Here is a 12,527-nt window from a genome sequence, read left to right as displayed (position 1 = left end):
CTTCACATTCTGTAATTTTACTATAACTAGAAGCCGATTTATTCGGCACTTCATAAACTTCTTCAGTCTGCAGGCGTATGTCTTTCTTCAAGTCTGGAAATTTCTTAGTATTATCTCTTTATTTCCTGTCTCTTCCAACTTTCTTCTAGAGCTCCTACTGGACCTAGAGTGGACCTTGTCAATCCATGCTGTCTCCCTAGTTTCCAACACTGCATTTCCGTCTTGCATTTTGTGATCAGTCTCATTTCTAGCTTTCAACTCCCAAATTCTCTTTTCAGTTTGTCCAGTTGACAGCTTTTGCAATTTACTGGGCATTAGAACTTCAATTGTTGTAGTTTTCATTGTCAGGCCCCTCAGCTGTTTCTTTCTCATGGGGCTGTTTATGTTAATAATTTTGTGTTTGTCTTTTAAGGATTTTATTCCCTCCTTTTATCTTTTTGAAAATTGTAAACATGAAATTCCAGACTGCTCCATTATTTCTATTTCCTTGGGTGGGAATTTCCTACTTGTTACGTCTGTTGATTATTTAATGGCACTGGATTTCCTCATATGGGTTTCATTTTACTTTGAATGATTCTTTTCTATACAGTGTTCACTGTTCTTGAGCATTTCATGACATCATGATGGTTTCATGATTCCCTTAGCTCAGTTATCGATTAAACTAGGTCTTGCATTAGGATTTAGGGTTTTCAGCCCTCAAGACACCATACCTGAATACACTCCAGGCCCAGTTCCTATAGTCAGAATAGTCCCTCTTTTTCCCCAGGCCACAGGCAACTGATACAAAAATTTCCTGCAGGAAGCCCAATCTCCCGAAAACAACATGGCATGCTTTACTTTCCTATTACTATGATAACTATCTTTTCTATCCCTGGTCTATAGCTGGCTATGTATTCTTATATTTTAAAAAACTAATTTTCATTCATTATTCTTATATATTTGAAATGGAAAGGAGAGGTTCCTGCATGCACTGAGAAATCTTGACTAGACACCCTCCACACCTCACTATGCTATCTTGACAGCCAAGAAAACTCCAAGAGCTCATATGAACAATTAAGATTCACAATTCCAGACTGCACTTAGAGTACAATTTAGAAGGCTTCAGCAAGAACCCCTGGCTGAAGGTAAGTTCAAGACCTGACTCTCTACAAAAAAACACTACATTTTAACTGGCAGAGAACAAAACAAGTAATACCACAAAGGAGGTGCTTCACACACGCTCTGCAAGGCAAGGGTCAATGCAGAGAAACAGAAATTAGACACTATCTGAGGCCAAATTAACCAGGTATCAGTCTTAACCATATCACTCACTAGTTACCAAACTATGCACAAAATGTTTTTGCTCTTCTCCCCTGATTAAAAATTTAAATGAATCAATGGGTAAAACTTTAAATACAACAGAAGGAAGAAAGGTGAAAGCTCTAATTCAAAACACTTTCTGAGGGCTGTCCATCCATTCTGGTTTGGAGCTTTGGCCCTGCTCTGCCACAGATCCACGATTTCCTCAAAATACAGAATGGCGGCAGTCTTGGGAATCCGATAGAATCCTTTAGCCAGAGCTCATTAAGTTAGGTCCAAGTCCATGAGAGGTCACAACGCATTCAGTCTCCAGAACCATGGCGTGGTCTTTTGTGTTCAGGAAGGAAGCGCAGTTCAGGTCTTCCTTCAGGATTCGGCTGATTAAATGAAGCTTGCTCAGGCTCATTCAGTCAGGATGACAGAAATCCAAGCACTTGTGGTAACATTTAAAACAATATGATGATAACATGTGAAGATCTGAAGCTTTCTTTATTTTCTTTCTGGTGATAGATTTACAGGGAAATTTCCAAGGTCCTTAAAGAAGACATCCACAGATCTAAAATGTAATTTAAAATAATCATAATTAGCTTAGTTTCTCCTTACATTATATTTCTGATCACTCTCTGTCTGTAGTTTTCTTTTGACATTCCTCAAACCCAATCCACCCAAACAGAGCTCCCTTCAAGACATATAAGTGAAAGTGAATTTGCTCAGTCGTGTCCGGCTCTTTGCGACCCCATGGACTGACTGTAGCCTACCAGGCTCCTCCGTCCATGGGATTTTCCAGGCAAGAATACTGACGTGGGTTGCCATTTCCTTCTCCAAGGGATCCTCCTAACCCAGGGATTGAACCTGGGTCTCCCGCATTGTAGGCAGACGCTTTACCGTCTGAGCCACAAGAACATCTAAATACACTTTAAGACTTAAGATTTAACTTTGATTGGGCAAGATAAGATCTGAAAAATGCTTCAATTGATATATTTAAAAATAAAGTAATAGTTGCCATTTACCACGCCCTTATTAGGTGACAAGCACTGTACTGTACTTTAGTCTGATTATCTCATGTAATACTCAACATAATCCTATGAGGGAGATGGTAATATCCTCACTTCATAGCTGAGGCTTGTGAAGCTTCAAGATGTTCATCAACCTGCAGAGTCTATGTTCTTACTACTGTAACACACTTTCATTAAAAATAAAACAAGTCAGTTACACACCTAGTCAATTATGCCTACCACTCTTGATCTTATTTTAAGTATAACCTGTGAGCATGGTTAGATTAAGGGCCTTGGACTCACTACATGGAGGAAAATACCGAGGATATCAAGCTAGAGTTGAAAACGGCAGGCAAAAGTCATAGCAGGACTGGATTTTCTTTCCCCGTACCTTTAAGGATGCCAAGTCAACTTGTAGGTTCAGATTCATTGAGCACTTGTCTTTTAGTAGCGCAGCTGTTGTCATCTTTTACTTCCCTTCTCTGCTTGATTTCTTGCTTCATTCCAAACAATATTTTTCCAACTTACAAAAAGATGATGACTAATGTTTTTCACAAGGAGGTAATCCATGAAATCCTATTCCATGTAATCCAGGATTGGGTTTAGCATTTGTTATCTATATTAAGCATAAATAACACTGACTCCAAAATAAACTTATGACATATAAAAGCTGATTGTAAAGAACAAACACTAATTAGACAATAGACATTTTCATAAACTAACATTTCAGCTCTTCTCTTGAACCAGAATTACTTCCAAGAGATTTTACATAATACAGAAACACACACCCACACATTTACAGGCTTATGCATAAACTACCTCTGAGAAATACATAAAAAACTGCTATACTGGTTGCTTCTGGGTGGCTGAGATAGATAAGAGGCAGATTTTTTTCAGGCCATTTTTTATGCCTTTCAAATCTTGAATCATGTGACTTGATTACCTATTCAAAAATGAACAACGAAAACTTAGGAAAGGGTGTCTAATATTTTAATGTCTTGGTCATTACAGAAAAAGAAATAAATATAAAAATATCCAAAGTATAAAAAATTACGATACAACCTTTATTGTATCATGAAAGCCAATGACGGTCACTATCTATTACGAAATATCATTCTACTCGTATTCTATAAACTCATTCACAAATCTGTGTTTCAAGAAGTCCTCCAGTTCCCAACCTGGGATCCTAGATCTCTTAGGAAGTTGTAAAAGTAGTGACAGTCCTTGATTTATTTTCTGTATTTCCCAAAGTGGCACTAACTAAAATGCTGAATTCCTTTAAAAAAAAAAAAATGAAACAAGTTATTGAATATCTCTGAGAGGCTATGAACAGAAAATTAAAGTATGTCTGATTAATAAAATTTCTTGAACAAAGTATAAACTAGTGTTATCTGTTAAATAGATATAATCATGCATATCACAGATTTTATGAGAGAAAACAACAGATATCCATGGTACTGAAAAGACCAGGAATCACTAACTCTGTCTATCGAAGTGATTGGGGGATGAGAGAAAGAGCATTTCAAGCTGTAAATTGACCTCCCACCCCACCCAGAGCAAGGCTGATATGCAATATTTCCCTTTCTTTTCCTTAGCTTTACAAATTATTGCATAAGAAAGGTTCACATCCTGCTGGTGTTGGGGCAGGAAAAAAACTGAGACCTACTAGTCCACCTACATCTGGGCACTCACCCTTCTCCAAGTTTCTCTAAGACATCAAACACTTCTTCCGGTTGTTTAGTTAAACTATCTTCATCCAACTTTTTCAGCTGCCTGTGAATGAAGAAATGTAAGCATAAAATACATTGTACTTACCAGCAACTTGAGAGAACACAAAACACATTATTTATTTTACAATTAGCATCTGAGAAATTTCTCTGCAAAGCCTACACTGGTAAATGCCAATAAAGGCAAGCTAAGAGGCCTTTAAGGGAAGCTGAAGGGCTGGTCTGTGGAAATGTTACTTGTGTCCCGGGTCACCTCCATGAGCAAAATCAGTACTGGAGGATTAAGAGCTACCATGAGGCTGACTTCAGTTCCACAGGTATAAGAATTTTCTAACACTAAAAGCTGCTCTGAAATGGTTTAGACTGCAATTAAGGAGTCCCTAGATTCCCATCACTGGAGCATCTAGACAGAAAACTAGTCCTTGTATAGCTGAAACGCAGCAGAGTAGATCTAAGCATTAGCTAGAATCCGTTTAAATCTTGAGATTCCATCAACAAAGATGACATAACTCTCTGTTCAGAAAAGATGCTTAATGCAAGCTTAGTAATGAACTGAAACATGGTCTTAGACTGGAGGTCAACGAAGATGGAGAAGAATCTTGCTCTCCATTAGCAAGACTTTGGTACTTATTTTTGTTGAAATACATGGATTCTGTAAGGTATCACAGAAACAGAAAGTGGAGAGTATATGCTTAGATGTGATCAAAAGTGAAAAAATAACCAGACAGCTGGAAGTTTCAAATAGTCTCACCAAGACTCTCCTGGGGTGACTGTGTACCTGACTATTCCCCAAAATCAAAGATTTTGCACACAACTTCCAGATAATTCAGATTTTTCTATGACAAACCATGATCAACAGATGAGGTTATAAATTGAACATAGGGTGTTTTTTTAACTGAGAACTGTGAAAATTATGAACAGTCTTAGACGAGCTGTCTGCTAAGGAGCACTTGTGTGCGTGCATGTGTGTGTTCTACACCATGGTTTCCTGAAACTATAAAGGACAACAAAGAAAGGAGAGCTCAGGAAGCGGTGAAATATGGAAGCAGTCCACTGGGAATTTCTTTGTAAAGAAAAATGTTTAAACTAGCTGGACAATACCAGCTTTTACGAGGAAAGATAAACTAAAATACACGCGCACACAAACGTGTACCTTCCTGGAGAAAATGGCAAAACCGTAAGAGAAGCCAAAAAAAACCCCACCCACCTGAACGCATCAAGTTTATCTTCCAGTAAATGCTGATCTCAAGAAGACAATCTTAACAGGATTTCATAAATATCAGACTAGAGAAAGGGAGAACTGCTCTAGGTCAATAATTGCCATGACTTGAAAATTAACCAAAGAAACAACCACACTGACCTTTGAAAATCAAAAGGTCCTAAAAATTAAATTCCAATGACATCACAAAAACTCCCAGGTTCAAAACAAAAAGGGTTGAAGTGAAACTTCAATGTCAGAAGTGAAATTTCTATGAACCCAGAAATCAGAATGACCATCTCACAATGGGGGTGGGGGGGCGGGAGTGGGTAAAGCATTGATTTATAACTGTATAAACAATGGACAATACCTCTTTTCTCAAGTATAAAGCTTTATAAACAGCTTATGTAAAGGAAGATCAGATATGTTCCTTTGAAGTGGTGGCTTTGTGGTTTATAAAGAGCAAAACTCACTATTTCAACTATTAGAGACCAGGGCATAACAAAGGAAATGGCCACTGCCATGAGACAGCTGCAGGCCTCTGATAATACTTCAACAGACAAACTTTATACGAGTGTTCAGATGCTCCTTTAAAACAATCTAGGTGGGGTTTTGTTTGCCTTGGGCTTAAAGGATCTTATCTCTGGTGCCTGAACCTAGAGGTGGTCTATAAGAACATTTGCTAAATGGACTAATGAATGCAATGATGAGAATCATAAACCTTTCTCGGCACTCTTCATGAGGTTTCAAAATTAAGAAGAAGTTCGCCCCGAGAAAGTATTACTGTGCTATCAACAAATGACAATTCTATGGAAAATCTTTTGACAAGGGACTCAATGATGTTTTCTACATGAGTCTTCATGGAAGAAGCATTCTAAGCAAACAGCCCAACTCTGATGATTCAGCCCTTTCGACTGTACTTCCCCAGGTCCTCGGTAGTTTCAGTGCTTGCCCATAACTGAACAGGCCTAGCCAACACAGCCTCCAAGGACCAGACAACAGGGGATGTTCCACTCCTAAGTCAGCTGCGTGGATGGTCAGAATCCCAGAAACGCACTCTACACACTCCACCACACTATTAGCATCTAATGGCAACTCACTTCTTAAAATCATAAACTTCTAAAAACTAAACAGAAAGTGAAAAAACATAAAACTCCTATGCAAACCGTCAACTTCATCGTTATTCTCTTCTTGTTGGTTGTTGTTTAGTTGCTAAGTCGTGTTCAACTCTTTTGCGACCCATGGACTGTAGCCTGCCAGGCTCCTCTGTCCTTGGGATTCTCCAGGCAAGAATACTGGAGTGGGTGGCCATTTCCTTCTCCAAGGGATCTTCCCGACCCAGGGATCAAACCCGCATCTCCTGGTGGGCCCTTTACCATCGTCATTCTCTTAGTCACACACAAATATCAAACTCAGGAACACAAAGAGCATTTCCTACCTTGGGATTGCTTTCCCTTATTATGAACACATGCCATCTGAATCTCTGAAAAGACACCAGTACTTTTCCAAACACAAATAAGGGTGTCATGAAGTCATTACTCACTGGTCTGGCTAGCTCCCAAACCTCTTTCTCCCATCTTGTAACTTTTGTAAGGTCCATTTTATTTATATATACCTATACTCTTTCCATGCAGAATTCGTTATGGGTTACAACAAATATGTAAGATAAATGGATGGAGCTTTTCAATGAAAATAAAATATACATGCCCACCCCAACCTCCTCAAACTCATGTTAAAGTCTTAACGCTCAAGACCTCAGATTGTGACTGTATTTAGAGATGGGGCCTTTAAAGAGCTAATTAAGGTAAAAATGACATCATATGGGTGGGCCCTCATCCAACATGACTGGTGTCTTCGTAAGAGGAGATGAGGACATAGATATAGAGGGAGGGCCATGTGAAGACACAGGAAGGGGGCAGCCATCTGCAAGCCAAGGACTGAGGCCTTGAAAGAAACAACCCTGCTGATGCCTAGACCTCAGACTTCTAGCCTCCAGAACTGTGAGAAAATAAATTTCTGTTAACTCATGCCATCTGTGAGATCAACAATGGCAGTCCTAACAAACTAATATCACAGGTAATAAAGTTAACTGGCCGAAAGGCAGTTCACTAGCTATGATGAGCAGGAAAGCACCTGTCATTCAAGGATTCAACCCTGCAGAGGATGGGATGATTTCAGAGAACAGCATCATCGAAACATACATTACCACATGTAAAACAGATAACGGACGAAGCAGGGCACCCAAAGCTGGTGCTCTGTGACAACGTGGGCGGGACAGGGTGGAGAGGGACATGGGAGAAGGGTTCAGGATGGAGGGGACACATGTACACCTGTGGCAAATTCATACTGATGTATGGCAGAAACCATCACAATATTGTAATTATCCTCCAATTAAAATAAATTCAAATATTAAAAAAGAATTCAACCCTGCAACACTTTTCTCTTGCACATTTAATAAAATTTTTAAAATCCAAAAGGCACAGGAGTGAGTGTCAAAAACCAAAACGGTTTACTTTTTTGCCCAAGACTGTACAGCATAAAGTAAAAGCAGAAACAAAACTCCGATTCCTAATCCTCTCTTCAATTAAACCAGCACGTCCAGGAAAGAACGAACGTATTTCAGAAGGAAATATAACCAGTGTCCATTTATAGTTGGATCTATGGTGCAACAGCAAATACCTGCTAACATACACAAGGCCCTGTGAAACAAGGGTACTCCCAGAGAGGCATCAGAGTGATACAGCTGAGAGCACAGACTTTGGACCAGACTGCCTGGATTAAAATCCCAGCTCTGTCACTTAGTAACTGTGCAACTTCTGCCCAATCGCTAACCTCTCTGGGCCTCAGTTTCATCACCTGTAAAACAGAGATACAGGTGATAAGATTGTTGTGACGGTCAAACGAGTCAACAGTTAAGCTGAACCATATGAAACTACTATTTTTATACATCAAAAATGGTCAAATATCAGCAAATTCATATGGTTCAATGACAGACACGGAAAGCACCGAGAGTAACATCTGAAGGTGAAGGTGAAGGTGAAGTCGCTCAGTCGTGTCCGACTCTTTGCGACTCTGTGGACTGTAGCCTACCAGGCTTCTCCGTCCATGGGATTCTCCAGGCAAGAATACTGGAGTGGGTTACCATTTCCTTCTCCAGGGGATCTTCCCGACCCAGGGATCAAACCCGGGTCTACCTCATTGGAGGCAGACGCTTTAACCTCTGAGCCACCAGGGAAGCCCGAGAATAACGTCTGGCACCCAGTAAGTGCTAGATGCATGCAATAGTCACTGTATTTCAGACTCGGTGCACTACAGTAGGGTGACTTATGAGTCCATCCCAACCAGCTATTTGCCTTCTGCAGTGTTTGTGCATTTCAAAAAAAGCCAAGGGCACAGGCCCAGCTGTGAAACCCTTTCCTTCACCTCTCCATTGCCCCGCACTCCCACACACTGAACACTTCCTACTTTAGAGCTCATTCTGCTACAGGAAGTCAGAGGGCTCTGTGAAATTGAAGCAAACTTCGTGGCACCTCAAGCTGTACTCTCCATTTTTTTCCAGATGTGGCAGTGTGATTGAAAACCCCCGGGGGGCCACAGAGCAAATCACTGATACAACTGCAACCAACTCAGGAGGTCAGACTATCTAGGACCAACCACTCCCCCTGATCTTGACTTAAAACAATTCCAGGGAGCAGTAGGATTTGGAGCTGATACAAAACAATAGAGACCTGAATAAAGGGCACAGTCTGGCTGAGTCCAGTGAGCCAGACCTAGAGCAAAAAAAAAACGAAACACACACGACTGTCTCTCAACTCTTCTGGGCCTCAATTTGCCCATCTTGAAAACAGTCTCTTATTTCTCTATCTACCTCCCAGTGTGGGAGTGAGGAAGATTAGGAAGATCCTGGATATCAGGAAGGAAAGATGCCATCATCTAGAGAGGGAACACTACCAAAAACATCTAAATCGCTGCCCTGCACGAAGCCTCCCTTACTAGACCGTCCACCTTGTACGGCACACCTCCGGCCTCAGGCAGCAAAGCTTCTCCCCTCAACAGACCCTCCCCACTGCACCTCTGGTGGGACTCCCTCCCTTAGAAAAGTCTGCGCAGCTCTCCTCTCTGCTAGTTCCCGACCCACCCCTTAGCCAGACCCCCCTCGTAAGTCCTCATCTGGCTTCAGCATCCTAACTTAGTGAGTCCCTTCTAGGACAGGCTTCACCCAGCGGTCCCCTCCCTCAGCAGGTGCTCTCCTAACTTGTCTCCAGCCCCCCAGCAGCTGCCCTCCCCACCTGTCCCCCACCTTCCGCCAGGATGTTCGCCTCGGCAAGCGATCTCTCTAACCAGCCCCACGTTTATCCCCCGTGGCCGGACCCCCCACCGGCCAGAGGTTCCCCATTCAGCAGGTGCCCCTTCAGCCGGATCACCTCGCCCCGCAGGTCCGTCCCCTCCAAGGGGGCTCGCACGCCCGGGTCTCCCCTCCGCCAGTCCCCGTCTTTCCCTCCCTCCATCCCCTTCTTCTTAGCCAGCGGCCCCTCACCGGCGCGGCGGGTTCCTAAGCTGCACCGTCTCCATGGCGCTGCCAGCAGCCGCCCAGACCCGTTCACTGCTCCATCCTCCCCCGGGACCTCCTCGATCCCGCCCAGCAGACCGTCCCACACTTCCGCTTTCCGCCCCTACCGGAAGCCGCGTGCTGCGCGGGAGCTGGGCGGGGCCGCGAGGGCTGGCCCCGGGTCACGTGGTGCTGACACCAGTCACGTGGTGCGCTGGGGCGCCGACCTAGAACAGCAGAACCGTGGAGGCTCCTCCCGGGAGGAAGTTTTAGTCAGGTCTCGAGCTTTGGTGTCCTTGTCTCTCTGCGACACTTCGCCCAAGAAACTCGGTCTGAGACCCGAGAACTCATCTCTGCCTCGGGCCCTGCCCACCTCGTTTCTCAGACACAGATACTGAGACGTCCTGCGAAGAACCGGCTTAATAAAAAACTGTCAATTCTTAACCAGCCAAAGTTTACACTGTTGGTGGGAAGCGCTGCTGCCGGTATCCCTGGAGCTATTTGTGGTTTTCTGCCGTTCTTCGGTGGTTGAATTCTTGTTCCAGGTGGACGCTGGAACGTGCATAACGTCTCCTTGGATGTCACGGAGCATCAGCCTGCAAACTGCCCCACCCTCGTAAGAGCCTTACCTTTGAGTCAGCTTGTGAACATAAAAATAGCCAAGATTTATTAAGCTCTTGGAGCTTCCCAGGTGGCGCTAGTGGTAAAAAAAACCCTGCCTGCCAGTGCAGGAGACATGAGAGACTCGGGTTACATCTCTGGGTGAAGATCCTCTGAAGGAGCGAATGGCAACCCACTCCAGTAGTCCTGCTTGGAGAATCCCTTGACCATGGGAGCCCGGCAAGCTACAATCCATAGGGTCACAAAGAGCTGGACACGACTGAAGCGATTTAGCACACATTAAGCTTTTACCATGTACTTGCCATTTTATATTATTTAATCCTTATATCAAGGCTGTAACTATCCCAGTCTTATCTATTATTTTCCACTGCTTATCATGTTCTCGATACTCTACTACTAACTGAAAATGGAAACCCACTCCAGTATTCTTGCCTGGAGAATCCCAGGGACAGAGGAGCCTGGCAGGCTACTGTCTATGGGGTCACAAGAGTCGGACACAACTTAGCAACTAAATTACTACTACTACCACTAACTCACTTAGTAGTTTTAAAACTTTATGGCAGGTAATATTACGCTCATAAGGCCGGAGAGGTGAGCTCACATAGCTAAAAGTATCGGTTTGGGGATTTAAATCCAGATGGATAGTCCACCACGCTCCTCTGTCCATGGGATTTTCTAAGCACGAATACTGGAGTGGGTTGCCATTTCCTTTTCCAGGATAGAATTCCAGAGCCTGCACTACCAAACTGGACAACCACTTGGACCCTCTCCTTGGGCATGAGAGTCAAAGCTTCGGCTCCACTCACAACTCCTATGGAAACTCATAAACAGGTATGGAAATTCATAAATCCTCAGTTGCTACCACCATCAATGAGTATTAAGAAAATGGAAAAATCCCAGTTTGCTTGTAGAGAAAGTTACTCAAAGCAGCCTCTGGTATGCCATCTACAAAACCCCATGTGCAGTGCATGGCAGCCAGGACACAGTGGCAGTCTTTGCTCCCCAAATGGGAAACGGGGAATTATCAGTTATAGAGGAATTGATCTCAGGTGGGCTCATTAGTTACCAAGGAAACCAGCAAAGGTGCTAGCCACTCACCACCCCTTTGGTAAGCTGTCATTAGCTGGGGCTTGGGACAGGTACATAGGAAGGTCAGTCATGTAAGTAGGGTGTTAGGTGAAGCAGGCTCTGTTTGGCCAGGGGATGTACAGAGAACAAGAGAACAGCCATTTGAGTGGCCCAACCATATCACATTTCTTGTTTTTTACTAAGAAGTCCAGGAGTCGGTTGTAGGGTTGATTGACACAACAAGGTCGATTTCATCATTCCCCCCAGCCCAATTCAGCATGTTGGCTTTTCGTCCTTGTGCTTATTGACTCAGATGCAAAATGGCTGCCACAACTCCAGGTGTCATATCCTTAACCCAACAGAAAAACAGCAAAAAAAAAGGCTATTTTAAGTCCTGTATCTCTTACCTGGGAAGGAAACCTTTCCCATAAGCACCCAGCATACATCCTTCTGTCTCATTGGCTAGATCAGGGTCACATGCTCACTCCTTGCCCAATCATTGGTAAAAGAATGAGATTATTGTGATTGCTGTAGAGAAATCTTGATTCATTTTCTAGGCCCAGAGAATCTCAGGCAAAATTATGAAAGTAAAAAATGGAGGTTGTTGAGTAGTTATCATTTGTGTGTGTGTGTGTATATGAGTGATCTGGTTTCCCTGCCACACTAAGTGTTCTTTCTTTGCTTTTGTATTGGGCTTATGCGGGACTGAGGGGATTCAGATGAAAGGGCTACCCAGCCCTCAGAAAGTTTAAGGTCTGGTTGGGTTATGAATTTACACAAATAATTATAGTTGACCCTTTAAAGAGCATGGGTTTTAGCTGCATGGGTCCATGTGGATTTTTAAAAACAAATGTGTGCTACAGTGTTACGGAGAAGGCAGTGGCAGCCCACTCCAGTACTCTTGCCTGGAAAATCCCATGGACGGAGGAGCCTGGTAGGCTGCAGTCCATGGGGTCGCTAAGAGTCAGACACGACTGAGCGACTTCACTTTCATGTTTCACTTTCATGCATTGGAGAAGGAAATGGCAACTCACTCCAGTGTTCTTGCCTGGAGAATCCCAGGGACGGGG

The 12,527-nt window shown here is 43.2% G+C and overlaps 1 protein-coding gene across 3 annotated transcripts in view; it reads right to left on the bottom strand.

The window, feature by feature from the left end:
• STK4 (serine/threonine kinase 4) overlaps positions 1-9,888 on the bottom strand; it is a 90,419-nt gene extending 80,531 nt beyond the window's left edge. The window contains exons 1-2 of one of the 3 annotated variants that reach the window (XM_059892574.1): positions 9,757-9,888; positions 3,987-4,067 (exon numbers count right to left, since the gene is read on the bottom strand). In XM_059892574.1, the coding sequence (XP_059748557.1) occupies positions 3,987-4,067; positions 9,757-9,791 (116 nt within the window). In that variant the 5' untranslated portion in view covers positions 9,792-9,888. 3 annotated transcript variants of the gene reach the window in all.
• Positions 9,889-12,527: the final 2,639 nt, after the last annotated feature.

This window comes from Bos taurus, chromosome 13, assembly GCF_002263795.3.
Source record: "Bos taurus isolate L1 Dominette 01449 registration number 42190680 breed Hereford chromosome 13, ARS-UCD2.0, whole genome shotgun sequence".
In the NCBI taxonomy this organism is placed as follows: Eukaryota; Metazoa; Chordata; class Mammalia; order Artiodactyla; family Bovidae; genus Bos; species Bos taurus.
The sequence above is the reverse complement of the archived record's forward strand: the minus strand, read 5'-3'. Positions and strand labels throughout refer to the sequence as shown.